The 27,678-nt window shown below is 49.1% G+C and overlaps 1 protein-coding gene across 2 annotated transcripts in view; it reads left to right on the forward strand.

Moving 5' to 3' along the window:
* GALNT18 (polypeptide N-acetylgalactosaminyltransferase 18) overlaps nt 1-27,678 on the forward strand; it is a 431,143-nt gene that overhangs the window by 162,551 nt on the left and 240,914 nt on the right. For both annotated transcript variants that reach the window (XM_012456663.2, XM_064365175.1), the window contains exons 2-3: nt 9,647-9,839; nt 25,804-25,970. In XM_012456663.2, coding sequence (XP_012312086.1) covers nt 9,647-9,839; nt 25,804-25,970 — 360 coding nt within the window. The remainder of the gene's footprint in view (nt 1-9,646; nt 9,840-25,803; nt 25,971-27,678) is intronic.

Raw genomic sequence — 27,678 nt, forward strand, 5'->3', positions numbered from 1 at the left:
CCAAAATAAAGCATTCAACGAGGTACTGCAGGAGCTCAAGAAAAGTTTTTAAAAAATCATTGAATTGTACATTTAAAGTGGGTGAATGTATGGCATGTAAATTATACCTCAATAAAGCTGCTTTAAAAAGTGGGAGTGGAAGAAGGAAGCATTCTTTATGAATTCTTATCCGGGATAGTCAGCGATGCTTGCTGCATTATTTGCTGCTTAGCCTTCATCTCTCCCAAAGCCGACTCCACAGTGACTCTCTGTAGCAGCCTGACAGTCAGTTTCCATTCGCAAGTGAAGAAAGTGGAGGCTTGAAGGGGCTCTGGGTCTTTCCTAAAGAGAGTGAATAGCAGACCCAGAGGCGGGGAGGGAAGGCGTCCCCAGTACACTCTGGGAGGAGGACCAGGAGATGGGACCATTTGGTTCTGTGCCGCAAATGCACTTTAGACTTGGGGCCCATGGCAGGCAGGTACCTGCCCCCCACCCACAGGCTGGTCTTAGGGCACATGGCAGGCAGGTACCTGGCCCCCGAGGCTGGTCTTGAGACACATGGCAGACAGGTACCTGGCCCCCCAGGCTGGTCTTGGGGCGCATGGCAGGCAGATACCTGGCCCCCCAGGCTGGTCTTGGGGTGCATGGCAGGCAGATACCTGGCCCCCCAGGCTGGTCTTGGGGCACATGGCAGGCAGATACCTGGCCCCCCAGGCTGGTCTTGGGGCGCACGGCAGGCAGATACCTGGCCCCCCTACCTGCCTGTCCTAGTTTCTCCTGGTCTGGATCTCATCACGAAACAGCCAGAGCTTTGGCTCTGAGCATGGCCTGAGGGCGGAAACAGAAATAGCAGAGGCTACAGAACTGGCTGCAGGGCAAAAGCTAGGCCCCCCCTCCCCACCCACTTTCAAAGTCTTCTCAGCGATCCCCTCTGCCTGAGAGAGGGACATACTGTAAACCGAGTAAGCCACAAGAAACAAGAAGGCTCCAGTGGTTTCCTGGGAACACATCCCTAAAGGTGCTCAAACTGAGGGACAAGAAGAGCTGCCACTTCCAGAGAGCGCACAGCGCAGCTCGGGCAGCGGGCCAGGGTCACTCAGCCAGGTGAGCTGCATTCCAGGTGGCTCTGTCTGTCCCCTCAGCAGGGCTTAACCATTCCTGCAGCCCAAACTTGAGGTGGGAGCCCTAAACCACTTTGACCTCCAGCAGCAACCATGCCATAGGACTCCTCCAATTCCCTTGTCCTCCAATCCAAGGAACAGATATGAGTGCTAGATTCTTGCCTAGGAAGAGGTCTGGGCTGCAGCCTCTCCTGTAGCTCCTCCAGAATGCCACCAGCACCTCAGAATGTCCACCTGCAGTGATGGCAAGCTGGCAGAATGGCTCAGCTTCAGCAGAAGAGGATCTCCAGAGATCTGGTCCGGGAGGGTGAGGCTGTCAGACCTAGAAGGGGCTGGGCAGCATTCCAGTGCCCCGTTCACTCCAAGCCTGTTTCCTTTCCACTCCATTATGCAGTCTCAGCACCATCACAATCTGGGAACATGAGTCAGTGGGGCCAGCCCTTCATTTGGGCTGTCCGCTGAAGCAGCACTCCTCATGCAGGAATTCCTACTTTCAGCATCAGTGGCTCAGGAGCCTCAAAAGCCTTGGCAGGTCTCCAGATGTGCTCCTCTTGCCTGGCCGATTAGCCCATGCACAACGCTCAGAGCTGTGGCTTTCGTTGCATTCATTGCTCAAAGCTTTGCAAGCTCTTTCCTGCCCCACTTCCCACCTGTCTCCATGAATTAGCATGGACCTGTCAGGATGTATCTATAAGCTCCATTCTCATCAATGGGCTGTGTGTCAGGCACTATGGGTGTATCGCTGAGACCACATTGTGGCATTTCCCAGGTGCTCTAGGTGATCATTAGTAGAACTTTATGAAAACAGGTCATGCACAATGAGGCCTGGGGATGACCATGGGGAAGTGAATGACCTGAGTGAGTAGGTATCCAGAAACCCGTCACTGTTATTCACAGGGGCCCACCCAGGAAAGACACAAGCAAGTGGTAGTTAAAATATACTTGGCAAACGCCGGGAAAGGGACACATACTAACCAATTGACAGGAATGCTCAATGCAGCCTAGAGCAGAGTCCTGGGGCTCCTGGATGGGCCTTTGAGTTGCTGGTTGTGGAAAGAACTGGAGCATTCCAGGAAAAGGGCCAGGGCACCTGGAGTTGCAGAGAGGCCCTGGACGTATTCTGGGCAGCAGCTGTTTGCCACTGTTAGGAAGGTATTTCAATAGCTCAACAATTAGTATGAACCAGTACAGACCAAGCGAATGGCCTCCTGGGGCCTAAAGTTTCTCCAGCCCTCCAGTCAGACAGTATGTCTTGGCCCATAATTCGCAGGTAAGGCTGTGGTCAGGGCTGTGAGCTCAGCAATAAGCCCCTTAATGTCTCCCAGCTGCAGTTTTCCCTGATCTGTGATGGGATTGATTAAACCTACATTCCAGAAGAGGTAAGGGCAGTGTGATGGAATTGGGGAACACTGTACTAGGGAATCAGCTCCAGGGCTAAAGCTTTTAGAGTAGGCACCCAAGATCAGCCTGCAGTTACACCCCAAATAATGCACTTTGCCATTTTGTGGTTTAGTTTAGTTAGTTTTGTTTGAGACAGGGTCATGCTCTGTCAGACTGGAGTGCAGTGGCAAAGCTCACTGCAGCCTTGACCTCCTGGGCTTAAGTAATCCTCCCGCCTCAACCTCCTGAGTACCTGGGACTACAGGCACGCACCACCATGCTCGGCTAACTTTTGTATTTTTAATAGCGATGGGGTTTCTGTATGTTACCCAGGCTGATCTTAAGCTCCTGGACTCAAGCAATATGCCCACTTTGGCCTCCCTAAGTGCTGAGTTTACAGGTATGAGTCATCACACCCAGTGCCACTTAAGAGAGTACCTTTTTGTGATGCATTGGGATGCTCGCTTGTAGGCTGAGAAACTATCTCCAAATAATAACACTAATCCCAAGGCTTTTAGTCTCGCAGTCTTCACTGTGGTTGTTCCTGCCCCCATCCACAGGCACCTCCTAGCCTGCTGAGGCCCTGGATGCTCTGGGCCTGGCTTCCTGGTTTCAGATCTGTATAGCCATCTGTCTAGCAGCCTTGAGCCCCACAGACTGCTCTTTCCTCCTTCTGCATCTTGGTTCTTGTTGGCCTCTACTTTGAGGTGTACTTCCCTGGAGTGAGCTTGAGGATTGCACTTATTCTTCAATTCAAGTGTCCTTTCCTTTAGGAAGCCTTCCCTCTGCCCCCTTTTCCCTCACCTACAGGGACCCAATGGCATCTTATACAGCCTTGATCAGAGCATTGGTCACATTCTCTGTGTGTTTGCCTTTCCCACTACATTGGGTGCTACATGAGGATAGGGAACACATCTGAGTAATCTTTATATTTCAATATCCAAGCAATAAGCTTGGCATAGAATAAACTTGCTTAAATAGTTGTTGCTTAGCTGATAAAAGGGGTTAACACCTTTTGTGAGCAAAGTTGACAGTGAGCTCCAAGGCCCAGCAAACAAGGGAAGCACAGTCATCAGGGAGCCTCTCTGAATAGGGATGGCCGAACCGCAGCTCCTGCACTCTGGGGATGAGCAGGAGTGACTGCTCCAGGGTCCCTCAGGGAGAACTCCTCTGAGCAATGTCAACAATGAGGAAGGAGTCAGCCTCTTTAATGTCAGAAATGTCATGCTTTGCACAGACCCGTCAACTGTACCTTTCTCTTCAAGGGTGGAGTGATTAGTGTCCTCTGGAGGGAATCCTCTCCTCAGGGATTGATGGTGAGGATTTCTGTAACAAGCACCTTGGAGACGAGACTCAGGAGTGAAGACAGGTATCAACATGTCTGCTGAACTTTGGGAACAACCATGGGCTGGGTTTCAGGGAAGGAAGAGAACTCCTGGCCTGACTATCTGGTTCTCTGTGGCTCTGTGGCTTGAGCTGGACACTTCCTGAAGGTATCTTAGGTCGATTTCTAGAGTCTCTGGATCTTCCCACCTCATTGCCCTTTGTGCCTGGGTTTCTCGGAGGAGGAATGTTTGGACCCTTCAGTGGAATCTCTTTGATTCTGAGCCTTTCTTGGTGAGATTTGAAAAAGAGAGAGAGGGGCAAGAAGCAGACACAGTCTCCCTCTGTCCCTACCTCCTTCCTTATCTTCCTTCTTCCCATATTTTGGGGTAATTACTCCATGCACAGTCCTGTTCTGGATACTTGGGAGAGAAGCCTGGTAATTCTCCGATATTAGAGATTTACAGAAGAGTCCTGGGAGAGCTTGCTTACCAATGACCATATTTTCTGGAACCACCTGAGAAGCTCCTAAGCGTGCCCTGTCAGTCTGTGTAACTGTGCACAACCATTTGCTTAAGTGAACTGGGGAGGAATTAACTGCGCACAGCTGGAATTTGCCCTGGCCATGCCTTCACTGGCTTTGTGCTCCTACCTGCTGGCACAGGACTGCAGTCCCCTTCCACTCCCTCTGAAAAATTGGGGGAATCTCTAACAGGCAGGGGCTTTCTAACTCCCCGACCCACTACTATTGCCCTATTTGTTCATTTTACTGATATTTTGGCTGAGCACCCACTAGGTGCCAGATGCTGTTCTGAGTCTGAGGGATTCAGCAAAGAACAAAGCAAATCCCTGACCTCACAGAGCCACTCTCCAGTCAGGGAAACAACAAAGAAAATGAATGGAGATTGTATTAGTCTGTTCTCACGCTGCTAAGAAAGACATACCGGAGACTGGCTACTTTATAAAGAAAAGGAGTCTTAATGGACTCACAGTTCCACATGGCTGGGGAGGCCTCATAATCACGGTGGAAGGCAGAAGAGGAGCAAAAGCGCATCTTACATGGCGGCGGGCAAGAGAGCATGTGCGGGAGAGCTCTCCTTTATAAAACCATCAGATCTCTTGAGGATTATTCACTATCATGAGAATAGTACAGGAAAGACCCACCACCATGATTCAGTTACCTCCACCGGCTTCCTCCCACAACACGTGGGAATTATGGGAGCTACAATTCAAGATGAAATTTGGGTGGGGACACAGCCAAACCATATCAGAGACTATATATGTAAATACTGAGGAGAGAGCTGCCTGTTTGGGATAGGGCTTGCTGAGAAAGTGGCTTTTGAGTAAAGACAGAGAAGTGAGGGAACTGGCCAGGAGGATGTGCAGGGGAATGCAGGTGCTGAGGCGCCCAGGTGAGATGTGCCTAGTGAGTCAGACGAGTGGCAGGTGTGGCTGGAGAGGAGAAAGCCAGGTGCAGAGTTGGGAGGTGAGTGGTGGGCCTTGCAGGCATTTCACAAGAATAACAAGAAGGAGGTGGAAGGCCATTGGAGGGTTCTAAGCAGAGAAGGACATGGCATGGTAATGTTTCCCCTGCCCCAGAGGTCTCCTCATGCCCCACTGGGGGCTCCCCAACCTGCCCTAATCACATCATTCCTTCCCTTCCACCTTCCCTGACTCAAGTACCACTTGGGCCCCAAGTGTGGCTGTCTGGCAAAGCAGCCCCTTCACTTTCCCTCTCATCCTATTTCTCCCTGGGACCCAAACAAGCACTCAGGGCTGGGTGAGGTCAGGCAGGGCGTAACAGCCTCTGTGGGTTGTGCTCAGAATCTTCCAAATACTCTCCTCCACACGCTCTGGCTTTGCAACTCACAGAGTTCATTGTGCCCTGCTCACTCTCTGCCTCGAATGGGCCCTCCTGGGAAGTCCTCAGCCCCTGGAGATGTGCTTCTCTTAAGTCACTTCATCAGTTGGTCAGATATGCCCAGGTAGGTCTGAATCTCTGCAGGTTCCTTAGCTGGAGTCCACTCCTAGGTCATGCCTCATCCCTAGATGCCAGACACCCCAGGACTCCTGTAGAGGACCCAGCCCAGGCACTTCTCCAAGGCCTCTTTGCCTGTCCCCGTTATGTTGAAGGTGGCCCCCTATTGCTGGATGACCATGTAGGCCTGCTTTCTCACTGGAGTCAGGGGTGGAGTCTAGGCTGGTTAAGCATAGACCACTCATCTGTGGACATAGAGAGCCTTCATGTGGGGCTGGATGACATCAGCATCTTTCAGAGCTGGGGACCTTGGCAAGGTCACCTTCCCATCTGAACTCAAGCAGCTTGATAGGGCTGTGGGCTCTCTGCAGTTTCAGCAGTGTTTATGGAGAGCTTACTATATGCCAGGGACTGCACTGAGCCTCATACCTGTCCATCTCATTTATCCTCACAAATGTTCTATGAAGAAGGCACCATTATTATCAACCCCATTTTCCAGAAGAGGAAACTGAGGCTCAGGATGAGGTGGACCAAACTGGGAAATGGTAGGGCTGAAGTATAAACCCTAGGATTCTGACTCCACAGCCAGTGTTCTTAACCAATTCTTTGGAAGTAAAGAAAAATTAAATAGAGTTCAGAGAGGAGAGTCAGCTCTAAGGTACAGGGCAGACAGGGCTGGGGAAAGGGTCAGGGGTGGCATAATTTTTTTTTTTTAAAGAATCAGATAATAAGTGTTTTTGGCTTCTTGAGTCATATCATCTTTGTCATACATACTCAACTCTGCTCTTCAGCTCCAAAGCAGCCACAGAGAATATGTTAACAAATGGATGTGACTGGGTTCTAAAAAAATTTTATTTCCAAAAGTAAGTGGTGGCCCTTGGACCATGGTTTGGCAAGCCTGGTGTAGAGGAAAGAATGTGGAGTCTGGAGGAAGCCAGGCCTTTATTCGATTATTCGATGTCACTGACACATTGGGTGGGCTTGGATTAGACATTTAAACTTTTCACTTTTGTTTTCATTGTGTCTAACCACTATGGGTTGCTTATTAACTGATGTATTTTGAAATGATCAATTGAGTCCCTTGTAAGAACCAGTTACTGTGCAGGAGCTGGCAGTTCAGTGGGGATCAAGTCAGATGTGGTCCTGCTCTGTGGAGTTGCATCAGTGAGGATGAAGAGAGGTAACCTTCGATAAGGAAATAACCTGTCACAGTGCTTGACTCTTGGCAGAAATCCAACAAATATTACATCTTTCCTGCTGTAGGGGCCCCAACACATCTTTCAGGACTCACCAGTTTTGAATTTGTCATCATTTGTGCCCATACTGAGTGAAAAGGTAGGAGCATGTGGTGTCACCAGGAATTTAATATGTTTGTAATATATTATTATGCAATGCAGGCCTAATTTTGGATCATAATTTTCCATTAACTGATCTCATTTTACTTGGTAATATCCATTTAGGTATTTGAGAGCAATAAAACTACATTTCTTTTAAATATTATATGATTCAGTTGGTTCACTGATTTAGATTTTTGCTACCCCCCATTCCAAACGAATGAGTCATACGTCTTTTTAGAGATAACAAGGACCTTCAAGATCATGCATGCTTGTGCTCCCCTTCAAGCATGCCTAGTAGGGGAAAAGAATGAGCAAGTTCTGGGATGGAGCTTTGGGCAGGCCACCGCAATCCTGACAACGCTGTGTCTTAGGAGTGTTCGCATAGTTTGCATATTATGCTTCAACATATCCTAATCTGTTTAATTTTCCGAGTTTGCTTTCACGTCTTTAAGGAAAATCAGTCACCAAGATGGTATGCCATGTTTGTCTTTGTACTTTGCATACTTTAGCAGCCCGTTGCCATATAGAGGCTGTATAGCATAGTGGGAGGACCACTGCCTGGGGAGAGCCTTCCCGGGACTGAAATCCAGCTACTGCACTTCCTTCCATGTGAACCTGGGCAAGTTTCTTATTCTCTCTATGCCTTACTTTCTTTATATATAAAATGGATATGACAACAGTTCCTGCTTTATAGGATGAGATCGTTGATATGAGAAAAATGCTTAAGACAGAGCCTGGCTCATGGAAGGAGTGAGCGCTCCTCAAGTGTTAGCTCTTATGGTTATCCCAGCAGTTACAGGGGTGTCGCATTTGGAGGACATGGCCCAGAGAGGTACCTTATGCATGTGCACCCAGTGCGTTCCAGACCTGGGAGTTGGTTTACAGATCTGTCTGCATCTCTCGCACTGAGGTCTCTGACATCAACATGCTCTCTCTGCTTTCAGAATCGTGGGCTTGCTAAGTCCCCTTCTACTCTTGATAACCTCTGCCTGCTTCTGATGATGGAGCACCCCTTCCATGATGAGAGGAGCCTATGTTTTGGAAGGCTCCCCATTTTGTTCCCAGGCAGTCTCCTGTCTCCCAGATGGGCTTTTAGGAGAGCACCACGAGAGGAAATGGTAGTCTATAGTCCCAAGCTCTCCAGCCTTGAAGACTTTGGAACCCTAGACCCTACCCCATCTCCAGCTTGTACCTAGGTGTGCCAGGCACCCATCAGCCCCATACAGGCCAACAGGGGGATGTGGGCAGGTGTCCTGAGCCTGCCTCTCCTGCCCCTGACCTGCTTCTGTTTTTTCTGGTCTCTATCTCATTCCAGCTTCCTGGCTGCACCTCTTACTTCCCTCATGTATTTGTGAGCATAGAAGACACTGTCCAGTGGGCTTGCCATCTCTGTCCGGTTTCTCTGATTTCTGACCTTGAATGATTCACCTGATGACAGTTCCAATGAACTAATTCCAAAGTCCTGGACTATCAGCCCATGTCCTGGCAAGATCTATCTTTTAGTTACCATAAAAGGGAGATTTCAATAACCTTCCCTTGTTGTAATAACCAGAATTGCCATTGGCTATGCACTTGTTCTGAGACATAAACTGATCTAAGTGCTTTATACACTTTATTTAATGCAATCCTCACAATCTCTGGAGGGTGGTTGGGTATTATTAACCCCACATTCTAGGTGGGGGGAATTTTGGCCTTGGGAGGTTTACTGTACTATGGTCATGTAGCCAGTACATGGTGGAGCAGTGGCTGAAATCCACGACTGTGTGACTTCAAAGCCTCTGCTCTTAGAGTTAGCGATGCCCCTCCATTTTTCTGGGAAATTCCTGGGAAATCACGTACTGGCCTTGAGCTGCCTCCATCAAGTCCACCAGGATCCCATGAGCAGGGCCTGGAGCACAGGGCAGGCTGGATGTGGCTTGGCTGTCACCTGTGTCATTGATTCGCTCTTCTGGAGGACAGTGTCTGGAAGCAGCAGGGGACAGTCTGGCCAGAGTACTGATAGCCAGGTGAATGTCATGTGGTGCGTCAGGCAACTCCTCACAGGACCAGAAGGTGGAGATGGAGAAGGGCTGGCAAGAACTGGGTGGAGGAATAGACCTCCAACTTGGGTGCTTCAATGTGGGACGGGCTCAGGAGTTGCAGGAAATGGGGGTACAGGCTAGAGACAGAGAAGCAGATGCCCAGTTTGAGGGCTGGGGCCAGCATCTCTGGCAGGGAAGCACACTGGAAACAAAGGGGGTTCTGACTCGAAGCCATGGGGCATCAAGGTCACATCCATCAGCTTCTTGGCAGACCCTGTCAGGTGTATTTCTCTATCTTCTGTGCCTGGTGGTTGTGGGTTAGATGAATGGATGGATTCATGGATGAATGGGTCTTTTGAAAGCATGAAAACCCACGTCAACCCCAATCCCTGAAAGAAGGGGCTAAGATCGTTTTACCAAAGGCTGTTGTGAGGAAGGGAAAGGGGTTGTCATGGCACATGCAGAGGTGCACTCTGACCCACTGTCTCCTGTTCCTTCTTTCTCCAGAGACTCCTGCCAAGCCTGAGGAGGTGGAGGCCGAGCCCTTCACGGACTCCTCTCTGTTTGCACACTGGGGCCAGGAGCTCAGCCCTGAAGGCCGGCGCGTGGCCCTGAAGCAGTTCCAGTACTACGGCTACAACGCCTACCTCAGCGACCGCCTGCCTCTGGACCGGCCCCTGCCTGACCTCAGACCCAGTGGGTGAGCAGAGTCAGTGACCGGACCTGCCATGGGGAGATGGGGTCCCCAGAGTACTGGGAACAGAGCTAGAACTGGGCGTCTGGACTCTTGGGTCCCTTTCCTGCGTCAGCCAGGGCCTGTCCCCTCGGCTTGCATTAGGCAAGTCACTCTCCACTTCCCTCAGCCTCAGTTTCTCCATTGGCTGAGTAGGGCCAAGGCTTTCTTCCAGTACACATTTTGAGGATTAACAATTTAATTTACTCCTTAAGGGTACTACAATCATCTCAGATTCCTGTTAATATATCATTTTAACCCAATTAGTTGCATTTTTATGAATCATCTTTTTTTTTTTGTAAATTAGTTTTTAAAGTACATCCATCTTGTGGGGCTAACAAGTCATTCATCTGACAGAGAAGTCTGTCTCGACTTCTCTCTTTGTTACAGAAGGATGTTCCTTTAAGGTTCAGTGAGAATTCTTATTACTCCCAATTATTAAAAATGTGGGCACGTACCACAGCTGAGAAAATCTCATTAATTTTTGTGAGCTCCCCTACACTGTTCCGCCTTTTCTCCTTATTTTTACATTTTTTTTTTTTTAAAGCTGCAAACCACAGTGAGCTTCTATCTGGAGTCTTTGAGAAAGATCTTGCTGCTCGGTTTGGAGGCTGTGTTCTTTTAGGGAGAAGATTCAGTTCAGCTCCGCAGACATTTATTGAATACCTTGTATACTGTATAATTGGGTATGGTTGTTTGTGGCCCAGAAAGGACCTGGCTGGGCTATGGGGATGAAAGAGCAGCCAAAGATGTCCAAAGGGAGAGAAGAACATGCTTTCACTTGCCAGCATAGACTAAATACAGGAATGATACGGTTTGGCTGTGTCTCCACCCAAATCTCATCTTGAATTGTAGTTCCCATGACCCCCATGTGTTGTGGGAGGGACTGGGTAGGAGGTAACTGAATCATGGGGGTGGTTTCCCCCATGCTGTTCTCGTGAGAGTGAGTAAGTTCTCATGAGAACTGATGGTTTTATAACCATCTGTCATTTTTCCTGCTGGCTCTCTTTCTCTTTCCTGCCACCCTGTGAAGAGGTGTCTTCCACCATGATTGTAAGTTTCCTGAGGCCTCCCAAGCCAGGCAGAACTGTGAGTCAATTAAACCTCTTTCCTTTATAAATTACCCAGTCTCAGATATTTTTTCATAGCAGCATGAGAATGGACTAATACAAGGGACAAAGCAGTGAGCAAAACATACAGAAACCCTGCTTCCCAGAGCTGGCATTCTAGCTGGGTGGAGACAGAGAGTAAATAAAGGTGTCAAATATGTAGTATGTTAGATGGTGGTGAGTGCCGTGGAGAAATATAAAGTGAGAGACACACACACCTGGGATAGGAGTGGGGAGTTGCAATTTTTCCAGGATGGTCAGAGAAAACCTCACTAAGAGGTGACGTCTGAGCAAAGACCTGGCAGAGAAGTGGAAGCAAGCCATGGGGGTACTGTTGGGGGATGGGGGACATTTCTTTCAGGCAGAGGAAGTGGCAAGTGCAAAGGCCCTGAGGCAGAAGCACACACGCCATGTTTGAAGAGGAAGGAGGCCTCTGTGGCTAGAACAGGGCGTGCAAGGGGGCGGTAGTTGGAGATGAGGCCAGAGGAGCAACAGGAAGCAGATCATTAGGGCAGTGGTTCTCAACCTTGGCTGCACATTCTACACATTAGGGGAGCCTTAAAAAACAATCCTGATGCCAAGGCACACTCCAGACCAACTAGATAAGCGTTTCTGGGGTGGCGCTCAGCTTCAGTATTGTTTGGAGCTCCTGGGTGATTCCAACGTGCAGTCAAGGTGAATCCCAGGAGAAAGCCTTCATAGGCTTTTGCAAGGAGTGTGGCATTTACTCTGAGACAGAGATCCATGGGAAGGGCTTGAACAGATTAGCAGTATGCTCTGACTGTCACTTGCAAAGGTGCCCCTGACTGCTGTGCTGAGAACAGACTGAGGGGGCAAGGCTGGGAGCACGGAGACCAGTTAGGAGGCGTCCAGGTGAGAGGTGGTAGTGGCTCGGACCATGATGGCAGCAGCAGAGGTGCTGAGACGGGGTTGGATTCTGGAAATATCCTGAAGGTGACCTCAGCTAAGTGCCACAGGGCCTCAGTCCACAGAGGAGCTGTAGAGACCACTCCTGGGGCTGGAGAGGAGCTGGTCTGATGGGGGCAGCACATAGGGGCTCTGGAGAAGGGGCCATCAGGAATAGAGCAGTCTGGTTCCTGCAGGGGACATGGCTATGACGTTGGCCAGAAGAAGAGCCATGGACTTTTCAATCAATCTGTCACAAAACACAGGCCCAGCTCAATACATATTTGTTCAGAATTAAAGGAAAAATGAAAAGGAAGCCACGGAAAGAATGGCTTTTACAGATTGTAACCTGGTTATAACAATAACTGGTATTCACACAGGCCTGGATGTGCCGATAATGCCCTTCCCATTTGGACCGTACACTGCAGTGAAGGTACGCCAGGCAATAGTGGATTCTCCCCGTTTCAGCTGAGGAAGCTAAAGAGCGTGAAGACTGTTGTCTGAGATCACACAGTCAGATAAGTAGCCGAACTGAGCCTCGAACCCATGTCTCAGATGCCAAATCGTGTCTCTGCCATTGGCCCACCACTGTTTATTTTGACTGTGCACGATGCTGCACAATGAGAGCCCATGTGGGAGCCCTTCACCTTTGAGAGAGAAGTTACCCACCCACTCTCACCTGTGGGAGGGATTTGCCTGAGAAAGGGAGGAACTCTGAAGGACTTTAAATGGGCAGAATTCTGCAGTTTTCTCCTGAGCTGCTGGAGAGAAGCAATCGTCCTGAGAGAAAGACCTTCCCTCTGCTCAGAACGTGACAGTCTGTGGCGCTTCCACACCTCCCCCGTGGCACCAGGCAACTTCTGTCAGCCCCTTTCTCTAGACAGAGGCTTCTCACTCAGGGAGGCCTCTGTGAAAGTGGCTTTAACAGCAGAGGGTTCTCTTTGCACATGTACTTGGAAGGCTCTGTCTAGCTCTATTTCAGCTCACGTGCCAGACACACACCCAAGATTAGAGAGCTGTTGGTGGACCACACAAAACAAGTATGGGCTCAGGTGAAACAGTGCCTCCCTTTGTCTGTTAGTTTCCATAAAAACATCCCTGCCTTACAACAAGGCCATTGCTTGGCTCATCCTGCTTAATTCATTTTGGAAACAGCTTTTCAATAATTTTACTCTCATCCTATTTCAAACAACACTGGCAAACATTGATCTGGGAGAGCCATGTTTTCAGGCATGTTTGTTACTTAATTTATAAGAACTTCTTGAGTCTTCACAGTAACCTTCTGAGATAGGTCCTATGACTAGCCTCCATCTTACAGAACAGGAAACTGAGGCATGGGGAGATTATATCTCCTGCCCAAGGTCACTAGTGGCAGAGCTGGGGCAGGCAGTCTGGCAACAGAATTTGTGCCAGTAACCACTGTCCCACACTGCCTTGAGGTGTCCATTTGTGTCACTCTAATGGGAGTGGCGGGCCTGCTTTAACAATATAGCACTGTGCATTTGCTGATCAATTTGGAGGGAGGAAGGTCTGCCTCTATGTGCTGGAAAAAACTGTTTTAGTGAACATGAAACCCTGTGCCGAGGCTCAGAATGATGCCTGGGCTCTGGCTAATGTTGGGATTTGGACTGAGGCATGGGGGTCAGCACGTGGAGAGGAAGCCCACAGTCACGGCAGCCTCTGGAAGATTCATGCTGTGTGGCTCTTGCCATAGCCCGAGCTCCTGTGCCTCTTGTGAATTCCGGTTTGCTCTTCAGGACATCTGTCCCTGCTCCTTGTATTCTGCACTTTGCTCTTGGTGTTCTTGGCTCTACTCTTCCAAATTCTAACCGTGATGTTATTCTTGGCTTCATTCCTAGATCTGAAAGTGAGTGTTCAGAATCCTGGCCCACCCTCCTTTCTGTCACCTCTAGCTGGTCGCTTACTTTGTCTCCTTTTTTTTCTTGGTGCTGAAAGATGTAATCTGACCCAGCTTGTCATGTGGCTGAGATAGGACCGCACTGTGCTCAGTGCCTTGTACACAAGACAGGACACAACTAGAAGGGAACACATCTGTCCAGCGGGTGCTAGGCCTCATTTATTTTTTCATCCGGCCAACATTTACTGAGCACTCATTGTGTGCCGGGCACCCAGCAAAGCGTCGGACAGGCGTCTCCCGGAGTCTATACTGAGATGGGAACCCAGACAGAGGTGGTGAGAGGGCAAGGTAGTCACAAAGTCTGCTGACCATTTTCCAGGCTTGATGGCCGGGAGGACTTGTCCTCGCAGGCTTTTAGTAAGGGAGGGGCCTGGACGTGATGGCCACAGAAGCCCTGTCCCTCTGGTGCCTCTGCGGCAGGGAGGCAGGCCTGGAGGGTGGCATCTGCAAGGCACCTCCCTGCGCCGACTCCCTGGGGAGAGTTGTTTTAACAGTCCACACTCTAGAGAGACATCTGGCATCTGTGAACTTTGGGGGTCCTGGCTTCATGGGTAGGCAGAATAATGGCCTCCCAAAGATGCCCACATCCTAATCCCCCACACCTATGAATATGTAATAGGCATAGGAAGTGCACCAGTTTTTCCAACCTCATCTGCACAAAGAGGAGACAGACTTCCTCAAGGATCCAGGCCCCTTGGCTCCTGGGGAAATCAGAACACCTTTCATCCCCCTTGTAGTGTTGTAGCAGCAGCAGAGCAGGCCCCTCGGCCATGCAGGAGGGAAGACCCGGGGAGGCAGGACACTACAGACTCCTCTGGTGAAGCCTCCTGGACCTCGCCCATGGGGGACCTTGGCCAGGGCTGGGCAGGGGTTCGCTTGCTTCCTTCCTGGGCTGGGAAGACGCCCAGTCTCAGGGTTGAAAGGCAGAAAGCTTCATCCCAGCTCCATCCCTCATGGCCCCAGCTGCAGGCCGTAGACACCCCGTCACTCTCTGTGTGTGTTTCCTCCTGCATCTCGGTGTCCACCCTCTTCCTCCTTATTGGTAGGCTCCAAAATAGTCTAGGAGGGGCAAGAAGAGCAAAAGGAAATATCAAGTCTTGATTGGGGTGTGGACTATAGAGGTCTACATGTGTCAAAACTCATGGAACTGCACCCTGAAGCTCGGTGCATTTTCTGCGTGTCCGTGAAACATCGTTTCTTTTTGAAAGATGAAGATGTGAGGAAGCGACTGAGGAAGTCCTTTGCCCAAGGGGTGGAGAGGTAGGAGGAGGGGACATCTTCTGGGGGGTCACTGAGAAGATGGGTGTGAGTTATGGAGAAGGAGGGTGGCGCAGGGTTGAAGTGAGTGCCCCGGCTTGAGGGGGTTTGGGAACGTGGGCTTCCCACCTGTGTCAGCCGGGCCAGGCAGGTGGCACATGTGTGCTTTCCAGTTCCGAAGCTTTGGCCTCAGACTCATGTCACATTCTTTTCTGCAAGAAGTGGCTGTTGTTTCCAAACAAGGGGCACAGGAAAGTGGAAGGGGTTGTGGGTTTGGGTAGGAGAAGTGCGGGCTCCGGTCTCAAGCTCCAGGGTTGTTGTGTTTCCATGGCAAGTCTATGGCCTCCCTCCAAGGCAGCTCAGGGCAGAGCCTCTGGCAGGCGCTGCCTCCTGCCTCTGGCCAGCAGATCTTCAGAGGCTCCTGAGCCTGGTCAGTAATGACTTTGCCCTTCTCTCCAGTGTTCCCTGAGGCCCATGCCCCTCCCTCCCAGGGATTAGGATGGACCAGCTATTGGGTCTGAAAGGTGGGTTAGGGCTTGAGGCTAGGACATGAGGGGTTGGCAAAGAGCGTCAGAGTATATTCTGCAGCCCTCGATGGGGACAACTGGGACAGATCCACACACAGGCTCACAAAAGAGTCCTGCGTCTGGAGCTGGAGATAATCCTTTGTGAGCATCAAAGTGAAAAGGAGCAGGACAGGATTGTAGCAGAGAGAATACAGCACAGAGCCAGGGGCACTGGTCTCCCTGGGAGCTGGTTAGGGACCATCTCATGGGGCTGTGAGTGTTCGGTGGGCAAGATTGTTTTAACAGTCCAGGCTCTAGAGAGACATCTGGCATCTATGAACTTTGGGGGTCCTGGCTTCCTGGGTAGGCAGAATAAAGGCCTCCCAAAGATGCCCACATCCTAATTCCCCACACCTATGAATATGTAATGTTACATGGCAAGGGGAAATTATGGTTGCAGATGGAATGAATGTTGCTGATCAGATGACTTTAAACCTGGATTTATTGGCTGGGCCCAGTCTAACCACAAGGGTACTTAAAAGTGGAAGAAGGAGGCAAAAAATAAACCAGAGAGATGGTGGCATGAGAAAGACTTGACTGGTTACTGATGGCTTTCAAGATGGGAGAGAGTCACGAGGGAAGGAACGTGAGCAGCCTTGAGTTGCTGGAAAAAGCATGAAAATGGCTCCTCCCGAGAGCCTCCAGAAAGGAACGCAGCGCTGCACACCTCGATTCCAGCCCAGTGAGACCTGTGTTGGACTTCTGACCTCCGGCACCATGAGATGATCAATTTGTGTTGTTTTAAGCCACCAAGTTTGTAATAATTTGTTGCAGTGACAATATTGGTATTAGGAAACCAAGACAGCATGCGGCCTGTTGCACTGGATCCTGAGCTAGAAAGGCTGTGTGATGGGTTTAATGCTCTGCTGTTGCTGTATTAAAGTTTATAACAATCATTTTTAAACAGGGACACTCCATTTTCCTTTTGCATCGGGCCCCACAAATTCTGTAGCTGGTCCTTGGGGAGGAGGGAGATGACTCCAGCAGGAGCGGGTAGGCCATGCCTGCTGGATCACCCCAGTGTTGCTGCCCATGAGCAAATGATTCATGAGCCGCTACTTGCTCACTTCCTGTGTGCCAGGTTCTGTGCAAATGCTTAATGTACAATTTCCCATTTAACCGTATCCTCGAGTGTCTGTGGGGTTGTTGTTATTATTCTGTTTTATACAGGAGAAAACTGAGAATTCACAAGGTTAGGAAACTTGTTCAAATTCCCAGTATTTTTACGGGGGCCTTAGGGTTCCAGGACACTTCTTTATCACCTTGCCCTGTCCAGCCCCGCCCAAGTGCACTTTTCTAGTTTGGGATCTTGGCTCTGTGGAGGAGACCCAGAGGTCGCTGGACAGTGTGTTCTCCATGAAGGCAGCTTAAGGACAAAAGGTGAAAGTAAACATTCTTTTTTTGAGACAAAGTTTTGCTCTTGTCGCCCAGGCTGGAGTGCAATGGCACGATCTTGGCTCACTGCAATCTCCGCCTCCCAGGTTCAAGCGATTCTCCTGCCTCAGCCTCCTGAGTAGCTGGGATTACAGGCATGCCCCACCACGCCCAGCTAATTTTTTGTACTTTTAGTAGAAATGGGGTTTCTCCATGTTGGTCAGCCTACTCTCAAACTCCTGACCTCAGGTGATCTGCCCACCTCAGCCTCCCAATGTTCTGGGATTACAGGCGTGGGTCACCGCGCCTGGCCAAAGTAAACATTTTTAATCATGATTTTGCTATTGTGTTGAACATGCTACCTGTACAAACACAGTTAGAGGAAAACACTCTTTAAAGCACTTTGGGAAATACCTCTGGTTCTTGTTAATGTTAATTTCATTGTGGGCCGAGAGCATGATGTTATTCTTAAAAGAAATGTAATCTTGAGCTCTATTAATAGAAGTATAATGTTTTAAAAGAGAAGGTGATAGCTTTGTTCCACTGTGCTGCTCAGATCACAACTGCAGAAATGGATTTTAAGGGATATTGAGAAAGTGAAGTATTTACAGGAGGACAATAGAATAGAAATTGGGTAATATGACAAACAGGTGAAATTCCTGTTTAGATTCTAGAGTAGTAAGTAGTTAAAACCTGGTTCTGTGCTTTCCAAGGCCAGGTCTCTCATTTATAAGCTGGGTGACTTCCAAAAGTTTGCTTAGCCTCTCTGAGACTTGGTTTTCCTATCTGTAAATTAGGAATGGTACTGCAGAGTTTGTGTAATGTATGTAGAGCTCACGGGCCACGGCCTGACACATAGGAAGTGCTATTTAGCTTTTAGTTGCTTTTATTATCTGGGTCTCTGATTTGTAAAAGAGAAGACTTGGGGGAGTATGATCATGACTTTAATGACCTGAAGGACTGCTATGTGGACCAGGAGCACATGGGACAGATGACAGCAGGCACAGCAGGATGGATTACACAGAAGTCCCTGGGGAGTGATTTCTCCCCATCCCCAGAGTTCTGGGCATCAGAGGCTGAGCCCTGAGTGAGGCTTTGCTAGAGAGCAAAGTTGTCCCACTCTTCCTTAGAGCCCACCTTCCCCTACCCTGGTGGAGCTATCAGGACCTGCCTTTCCCTGCCCCAGCAGATCAACTCTGCCCCACCTTCCTCAGCTATAGGTGCCATGGGCCTGGCCTGCTCACTGACAAACCCCCCCACACAGAGACACCCAGTCCCTAAGGTGGCTTTTCCATCACAGTCAGCTGACTTTTGTTCCCTGCACAGCTGTTCATTCAGCCCAGGGATCCCACATTCCCCAGATCTCTAAGATGTCTTGGGAACAAATGGCATCCCTGCTTCTTGTTGGTTGCGTACATTGTAATTGATTCTCTTCCCTGTTTTTCTATTTCCATTTACATTTTACTTAGCAGAGCATTTCTCTAAATTGGTAAATTCACCTGAAAGGATGTTGGTTGAACTGCCTCTGGATGGAAGTTGGATATTTTGATGATTACGTGTACTTAGTAGTTTGCTTGTCAGCAATTCTTGTGCCAAATTCTGCTCTTAGATGCAGGCCTGGCCTGTTTCTCTTGCATTGCAGAACTACTGATTCGTACATGTCCAGGGTCTCTTCCACATCTGGGCCAGATGTAGAGTCTTGCCAAGTCTCTGACATCCTGGATATACTTAGTATCCCCACCCTGGCTCCATCATCCTGTTCTTCACCCCTTTGGCTTGTGGGATGATCTAGTCTTCTTGCTGTAGTCAGGCGGGGAGTGAATGTACAACTCAGTGATTCCATTCATCAGGTCATAGTGGAATTCTCACCCGCAGAGCCCTCATGGACCTGAGTGCTTTCTATCATTCATTAATGTTCATTCAGCCCGTCACCAAGTGCTTTCTGAATGTCTACTCTATGCTGAACAGCACGCTCAATACTAGAGATACTTGATGAGCAAAGCAGACATGGCCCTGACCTTGTGCAGCTTATAGTCTAGTGGAGACACTGATGTGTGTTAAATAATCACATATTATAAAAACACGTTGCAATAGTATGTACGTGGCATGAAAGAAAAGCAGAATCTGTGAGTCTCGCAGGGGACTGGACTCCAGCCCAGGAAGGGAATTGGCCTTTCTCTACCGGGTTATGTCCACGTTCTCAGGGAAGAAGGAACCAAACCTACACAGTGACCACAGATGGTCGGGATTTTTTGAAGGCTGATGAAGGCCCACAGTCACACAATCAGAAGCCACACAGGCAGGCTCTGGAGGAGGCAACGTGGTTTAAGACATCCTGGACAGCTCCAGCCTGCCATCCCCTTTGCCCCACTTCTTCTGTGTTTCTAAAGTAACTCATGTCCACGTCTAGGGTTCACTCACTGACAACACCCGGCTTCCTAACCATCATTTCTGCTGCCCTGGACCTCGCTTACCACCTTCTTAGGATCTTCTATGTTCAATCCCTCCATGAGAAGGGCTAGACAGGGCCACTGGTCATTCTTCAACATTATGAGATCCAGCTATGCAGAGCTTCTGTGCTAGACTGCCTCACAGGCTCACAGCCAGCTCTTTGATGGCTATGAGTGACTGATTTCCTGAGTCAACTGTGAGTCAAATAGAGATGCCACACAGCAGAAGATGCAGCAGTCTGTGTGCAAGGAGTCACCAGGATTGTACATCTCAAAGACGGGAGCATCATAGGAAGACAGTGTTGGGCTTCAAGGGCTCAGTAGTATTTTATCATATTGTCCACGTTGTCGTGCTAGGCAGAATATAGCCTCTCCATTCTTCATACAGATTTGGCAGCCTGGAAACAACTCCTTCATTTTGCCCCTCCCTCAAGGTCTCTGGGTTGCCAGTAACACAACACCACTGTCTCACTATTGGCACTTCTGGGTGGGTATGGAAAGGAAGAGATGGAAGCCATCATTCAGCAGGGTTTGAAGACAAGCTTTGGAATCAAATGAGCCCAGGTTTAAACCCTGGAAGGTAACTTACAGACGCAACTGTATTTCCCTCATCTGTTAAATGGGGACAAGAATGCTGTTTACCATACAGGATTGCAGAAAGGAATAAAATGGGGAAAATAATAAAAACATCTTACAAGTCTTGGCATGGTTTCTAGCACATGATAAACAGTAAATGGAAGTTTTTAGTATTATTATTTCCGAGTATTCTGCATGGAGTCCCTGCAGCATAGGGGCAGCAAACACCCTGCAGCCTCTTAGCTCCAGAGGCTATGGGGATACAGATACCAGCCAGAAGGAGGGACAGTCTTGATTGCTCTCATGGAGGCCAATGGGAACCTCCACAGTGCCCTCATCCTCTGGTTTTATTATGTCTAGCAGTTTGGGAACTGACAGGCCTGGGAGTCTAATCTTGAAAGATCTGGGATAAGGTAGATGCATCTGAGTAAGGCCAGAGGAGAATTAAGCTAGTCCCTTGGGTGCAGGTAGGAGACAGAGGCTGGACTGAGGCCATGGTTGCCGTGAGGGCCGAGAAGACAGTGCCGATCCTGGGGCCAGACCGTCTCCTGGGTGTACGTTCCAGGAGGTCTGTGAGCCTGAACTCTTGTGTGCTGACTATAGCTGAGAGGGGAGGGACTCTCCAGGAAAAGCCTGGGGAGAAAGCAGGACCAGGATGACCTCCTCAGGGGAGTGGTTGCCTGGAATGCCACTGTCTCACCTGCTTTGTCAGGTGGGTCCCGCCTCTCCACTCCCAGAGCCCTGGCATAGCTGGATGTTGTTCCCAGTGTGTCTTGGCAGACAGACCCCAGTTCACAGTCTACTTAGATCTTCATTCTAGAAGGGGCCTGCTCACTCTTCCCACCCCACACCCCCAGATCAAGCAGCCTCTATGAACAATTCACTCCCATAGACTAGGAACTTGCAGACTTGCTGAGGTCAAAGAGGGAAGGATCTGCCAACCCAGGATGGAGGTGTCCGGCTGGAGCGCATGAGGTGCGGCCACTGCCCTGGGTCTTATCTGGTGGCCAGGAGTTGGGCTTGACCTCACTTATTCCTCCACTGCTTTCCCGCCTCTCACAGGTATCGTGCAGCACCAAGGGCTTCACCTTGATGTAAATTTGCCTCATAAATATCTCCAAACAGTCCTGGGGGATCTCTGCAGAGAAGCTCCTTAAGTTGTTCCACCCCATCTCCACATCTGCTGTGTGCAGAGCTCAATAGAATGGAGTCCGTCATGACCATCAATTCTGGCTTATTAGACAGCCATACCCCTCCCCTCTCAAAACTGCCTTGTTTTTCTCTCTAGTGGAAAATGGCTTGGCTTTGAACAAGAATAAAAGTAAAAAGGGAGGGTTTTATGGCTTAATTTTACAGAAGAATGTGCCTGTTCTCAAAATGAGCATGGGCTGGGTCTCATGCAGCAGTGAGTACTTGAGGAGCTTAAACATAGAAGGGCTGGTCCAGGAGTGTGACTCCCAGAGTTCCATGTCCTCAGCCCTTTTCTGCCGAGGTGAGCAGAGAGGCGAGTGTAGAGGCAGACATCAGGGCAGAGGGGAGGGAGGCTCTGGGAGGAGAGGGTTCTGGCTGCGGCAAGACCAGAGCAGAGTGTGTGGGTGGCCCAATCCCGGAAAATCCAGGCGCTCTGGGACAGCATCTTAGCAGTGCAGATTTGGGAGCAAAGTCCACAGGGTCAGTGCTGGGTTGCTAGGCCAAGAAAGTGGCTGGACTCTGGAGCAAAAGCGCTGGGCTTGGGTCCAGAGCGGTCCTCTCCCACGCGGCTCTCAGAGACATGTTCTTTCCAGGGGACTCGGACTACAGCATGAAGTCCTCTGTCCTAAGTTCAGTATCTTCAGTGATGAGGATGGCATGACCAGGAAGGATGTGGACGTCTTGCTTGACATGCTCTTCTTCTTCCTTCTTTTTGCCCCTGCCTTTCAGCAACATATGTTCTGCTTCAATGTTGAGATGAAGATACGAACCACAGACTGTGTAATGATGTGGAGTGCACATGTGTTTTGGGGAAACTGAAAGGGAATTTATTCAACAAATACCAATGCATCATGGTGTGGGGCAGTGGGCAGGCAGCTGTGGGCAAGGCCAGTTCCTGCCCTCAGAGCTTGTGAAAGGGGACTGCTCAGCCTGGTTTTCTTAGGACTTTCAGTGCTGAAACTGGGAAGGTCCTGGGCAAACTGGGATGAGTTGGCCACCCTATCTAGTCACGATGGTGGCAAGGGGATGTTTCCTGTGGCATTTGCTGGTTGGGAGGGAGGGAAAGTTGGCAAATGTGTGAGATAGAAGAGCCTGAATCTTGTGGGGAGAAGCCATGTGAGTGATCCTTTCTTCCCACTTCCTTATTCTGTGACCAAGACATGAAGCAGAGAGGGGAAGTGGCTCATTCACGGTCACACAGCAAGATGGGGCAGAGCTGGGAACAGCACCTGGGTGACTTCATCCGCTTCCAATGCTCTCTTCCTGAAACAATCCCTCCATGTCATCTTCCTTATCCTGCCCGCCCCTCACCTCTCTGCTCACCCAGGGCCACCTTAGGTCAGGTGTGGAGAAACTGAAGGCTGAGGGAAGGTGTCTCCTGACACCAAGAGAAAGGCCACAGCAGCTGCATGGCTGTTGCTGGGAGGCCCCAGCTCCCAGGAGAGAAGAGAAAAGAAGGATTTAAGGAGGTCAGGACGTTTGGCCTGGAGGGATTACAGTGTAAAGAAACCAAACACTTCTGGTGACTACGAATGTGAGGAATTGAGGCCATTAATGCAGGAGGGAGGAGCAGAGAACGGGAGCCTGCTGGCTGCAGCAGGGACCTGACCCTCCTTCCAAGGGAGGAGGTGTGTAAGAAAAAGGAACAGTTGGACATCAGCAGCAGCACACAAAACGTAGGCTGTAGATAAAACAAGCAAGCTCGTTAGCTTCGTTTCATTCCAAAACCATTCATGGAGTGCCTACTCAGTGCCAGACTGTGGTCCAAGGTTGGGAGACAGCACTGTCCCAAACAAAGTTCCTGCTGTCACGGGGCTTCATTCCAATAGAGCGGGGCAGACAATAAACAGGTATGAATTTGATGCCCTAGAGAATGCGTTCAGCTATGTTCAAATAAGTTTTCCTATGAAAATTTTATGTTCAGAAGTCTTTCAGGTGAAAACCCTGATCAGCAGGGCTTAGCTTATTAAACAAATATAGCATTTCATTCTGCAAGGAAAAAGAACATCAGGAAACCAGCTTCCAGAGACTGGCAGCTCAAACCGTCATGGGTGCTACTGGGAGGAATTAAAATTGGTCTCTTCAGAAGGGAGAGACTGGGCACTTACATTCAGAATTAAGAAGGGAAGAGAGTAGGGGGAAGTAGTTAACCCCTATCTCTGAACACCCTGGAGATCTGGATAGCAAGGCTCTGGGAACGCGGAGGAGACCCTCTGGGGAAGTGCAGAGAGATACAGAAGCAAAGTTTTCATTGCTGGTGGAGTTGAGTAGGGAGGACAGTGAACTTAAACCAATCCACTGACCTTCTTGGGAGCTGTCTGTTATACTTTATGTAAAAGTAGAATTCATGTGCTATTTGTTTGACCACATATGGTATTACTTTTTAAATGCAATTAGCAAGTGGTGTGTGTGTTAATACTCATCTCTGTCAGTTTCCATGGCTAGGGAAAGCCCAGCTGCTGGTCTTGATCACCATAAATAAATACTAGCTAGAGAACTTGTTTGACTGTCAACCACAAATCTTTTAATTGCTGTTATAAAATTGAATTCACAATTTTCTTTTTAAAAAATAATTGAAAAAGATCTGACGAGTTTAAGAAGTCATGTCAGTCTTTCTCCTTCATTCAGATTCCTCCCTTCACCTCCATATTCCCTTCCTTCTTTCACCACTGTTAAATCAGCTGTTTCCCTCCTCGACAGCCACAGCACTGTTACCTGGCACCCACAGGACCTTTGCATGACTTACTTTTGCATGCCATTGAAGTTTTAGATCCAATCTCTCATCCTCAGAGAGCCCTTCCTGACCACTCCTTCCACAACAGCTGCCAGGCATCATGCTCTCCTCTGGCCTAGAGTTTCTTTTCATCTTAGCACTTACATGAAATTGTATTTTTTTTTCTTCCATATTTATCTGTTTCTCTGTCAAAGCATAAGCTCCATGAGGACAGGGACTGTGGGACTGCGTCCACTTCCTGCTGTACCCTCAGTGCCTATAACACTACCTGCCTAGTGGAAGACACTCAGTAAATATTTATTCCATTAAATGCAAGAACAAATGGATTCTACACCAATCTATTAACTTGATTTTATTAAAATTATAAGTACAAAGTAGATTTGGGAAAAGGCTCAACTCTTTCTTTTCCCCATTCCTCTCTGGCGAGAGAGGAGAGCTGGAAATAGAATGGAAAAAGTTTCTGTAAATTTCTGGTAACCATAGAGATGCTGATTGTAGTTTATTAATCTCATGCTTTTAAGCAGGTTGGGGCCCCATGGTGATTTCTCCAAATTGCTCAGTGCTGGTTATCCTGCAGCCTCCCTCATTAAGGAAGAGCAGGCCCATTCCTATTCTGCAACACTTTAATTACTGACAAGCAGAAGCCCCGTGCTATTACGCTCATTATAGCATGTTCTGCCCTGACTGCACCTCCCACTCTGGAGCAATGGAACATAGTCACCAGCCCTAAACCCTTGGAGCCAGTGGGAACGCTCCTCTCCAAACCCAGGGCCTGGGACAGGGCTGTGATTGCTGCCCCATCCTTTCATTCAACTACACAGAAAATGGGAGCTTAGTGCCTTCTGGAACAACATTTAGTGTCAGGCAGGGAAGGGCACTAGCAGTGGTCTCCCGCCCATAAAGACTATGCTTGCAGAGGAGGGAACCGCCCTCGGGAGCCATGGCAACTTTCACCGTCTGGCCTTTATGGGGTCTGATTGCAGAATTGTGTGTTCCTCTTAGATGGGGAATACCTCAGGTCCTCAAGAGACCTCCAGATGGCTTCAGGGTTTGGGCAGGAGTAGGGGGAAATGGGCTATTTAGGAGCATTGTCTTTCATGGCCATTTCTCCTTCAAGGGGAGACCCTGGTGCAGGTGTCGAGGACCACAGTTGGGATTCTGTCTTGGTAACTGACTCACAGGGCAGCCCTAGGTGGAAACTCAACCTCTTTAAATCTCAGCCTCCCCATCTGTGAAATGAGACTGGACTTGGTCCTTCTACCCCTTCTTCATGTTGAGACTCTGCTTCTAGCTCCAATACTGTTCTGGAAGCTAGATTTCTCCGATGAGTGAGGAGCAGGAGAAGTCCCAGGCAGTATGCCTTCTGGAGTGAAGGGAAGTAGACTTCGGCAGTAGAGGCCTCTGGGAGGAGGCATCTTTGTCTCCTGAGGCTGGATGCCTGAGGTCCGGCCTCACCTAGGTGTTGGCTGCCATTTTGGAAATATTACGAATTTACTTTGGTTGCATTTCCCATTCTACTGGATTTAGAAGCATTGAGTCCTGCTTCCGGTAAACAATCAGGGACTACCTGCCAGCTGCCATTTGCTGTAAGTGCTCATGGCATTACTATTCGGCTAGCATAGTCACTGACAAATTCAACTCAGGAGTCGGGTGAACTGGTTTCAGTGCTTGTGGGCCTTTCTGCTGGACATTTAAAGCTCATGTTAGGTACATGAAAGAAGGGGCCCTTGGAAGAATCTGGACTCCTGAGCCTTCCAGCAAAGTTGGAGCCAAGACATGGGCTGGGTCAGCTCCAGAGGTGACTCCAGCTGAGGCGCTCACAAATCTAAGTGCTTGGCTGTTCTTTGCAGGTGCCGGAACCTCTCGTTTCCTGACAGCCTGCCAGAGGTGAGCATCGTGTTCATCTTCGTCAATGAAGCACTCTCGGTGCTGCTGCGCTCCATCCACTCGGCCATCGAACGCACGCCCCCACATCTGCTCAAGGAGATCATCCTGGTGGATGACAACAGCAGTAACGGTGAGTGTTGGAGCTTCCCAGGGCCCAGGCCCTGCTTCCTGGCTGACAACCGAGCAGATGGTTCAGCATCGGGGTTCACATTTGCTCAAGGCTGTCTGTGGCTGCTCTTTTCTCTGGAGCATAGATGAGAAATTCGTAGTGGCCACTGCTTCAGAAGGTTCATTCCATCTGAGCACAGTCTCTGCATCCCAGAGGGCCCTGGTCCTTAGGCCTTTTCTCATAGGCTGGCCACTCTCCCCTCCCACATTCCAGTGTACTGTGATAAGATAGAAGGCCCTGACCTCCTACCTCCCCATGTACACAGTAAATATGTCCAGTGACTGTTTTTCATGAAGCATCATTTCACTTAGTAGGATTCCTCAGCCTCTGCCTGGAAGATTGTTCACTGGTATTGTGTTAGCAGTGGTGATGGTGAGGACGGTGGAGATGACGATGGAGCTGGTGCTGACAGAGGTCGTAGTGGTGGTGATGATGGGGATGGTAGTGTATGCGTAACTCAATGGCAGCAACAGACCTGTCGAATGTCTAGCCTCTTTGCTGGATCCCCTGTTCCCTGTTCCACCTGTCCCTAGCCAGGCCCCGGGTGGCTTGCAAACACCTTGTTGAAGCCATCATATCACTAACTCTCATTCTCCAGCACTACCAGCCACCTGTCTTCCCTGATGCACGGTTCTTGGTCTCTGATTCTTCACACCCCCATGTGCCATCACATGCCATTCCAGACTTAAAGATCACATTTTGAGACAGCTGAAAAACCAGTGTTCTTGATAGGACCATTTATGTGGATGTGCTTCTGATAATGCATGATTTCTCAAAATAGACTGCTAGGTCGCTGTATCATAGAAACACTGAGCTTGTGTTATCTTTTGAGCTTCCTCTGGTGTCAGGTAGTAAATTTCCTAGTGAATCAGTTGCTATAATGAGAAGTTCAGATGGGCAATTTGTGATTTGTTATCAATTAAAGCTGAAACACATTGGATAATTGAAGTATATTTAATCTGAGAAAGCGAATCTTCATTTTCATTTTATCATCATGTGGTAAGAAGTGTGGGAGCAGTGCTGTGATGGGGATTTTAGAGATTTCTGAAGGGCATTGCCGGCGAATCATTTGACTCTCATTGTTCCGTGGTCATGAAGAAAGGGAAAGGCATAGAGAATGCAAATAGGCAACAGTCTTAAAGGTAATTGTCTATCATGAGGGAGACAGGAGGGCTTAGCTCCCATCTCTGATGGCTGCCTACCATCACCTAGCCTGGAACCCCAAAAATGGGTGCTTAAGAAAACTCTCTTTCCCTAGTGACTAACACCAGATAGCCTGACTAGCCTGCCCCGCACATTCCACCCCTGGGCTTCACCTTGGTCTACTGATCCTCCTCACTTCTTACATTGTAAGGAGGCACAGGATGGAAGAACCAGCATTCAAGGATGAAAACATCCCCCAAGCAAGAGGCACAACTCCTCACATAATAAGAGAGAAGAGAATGGAGCACTACAAGGAAGAAATCTCGGAGCCGTTCGTTTCTTCCTTATAGTGAAAATCTTATCATGTCCTTAAGGATGCCATTTGGACTCTAAGCCATGTGGAAAAAGCTGATATTGGGTGTGAGAAATTTAGATAAGGAAAGTGAATCAGATGTAGAGTATTTCCTATTTGAACTTGAGTTTGAACTTTATTCTATAAATGGCAATAACCATCCAAAGCTTTTGG

This window comes from Aotus nancymaae, unplaced genomic scaffold (assembly GCF_030222135.1).
Source record: "Aotus nancymaae isolate 86718 unplaced genomic scaffold, 86718_ANA_hifiasm-v0.15.2.pri h1tg000059l, whole genome shotgun sequence".
Lineage (NCBI taxonomy): Eukaryota > Metazoa > Chordata > Mammalia > Primates > Aotidae > Aotus > Aotus nancymaae.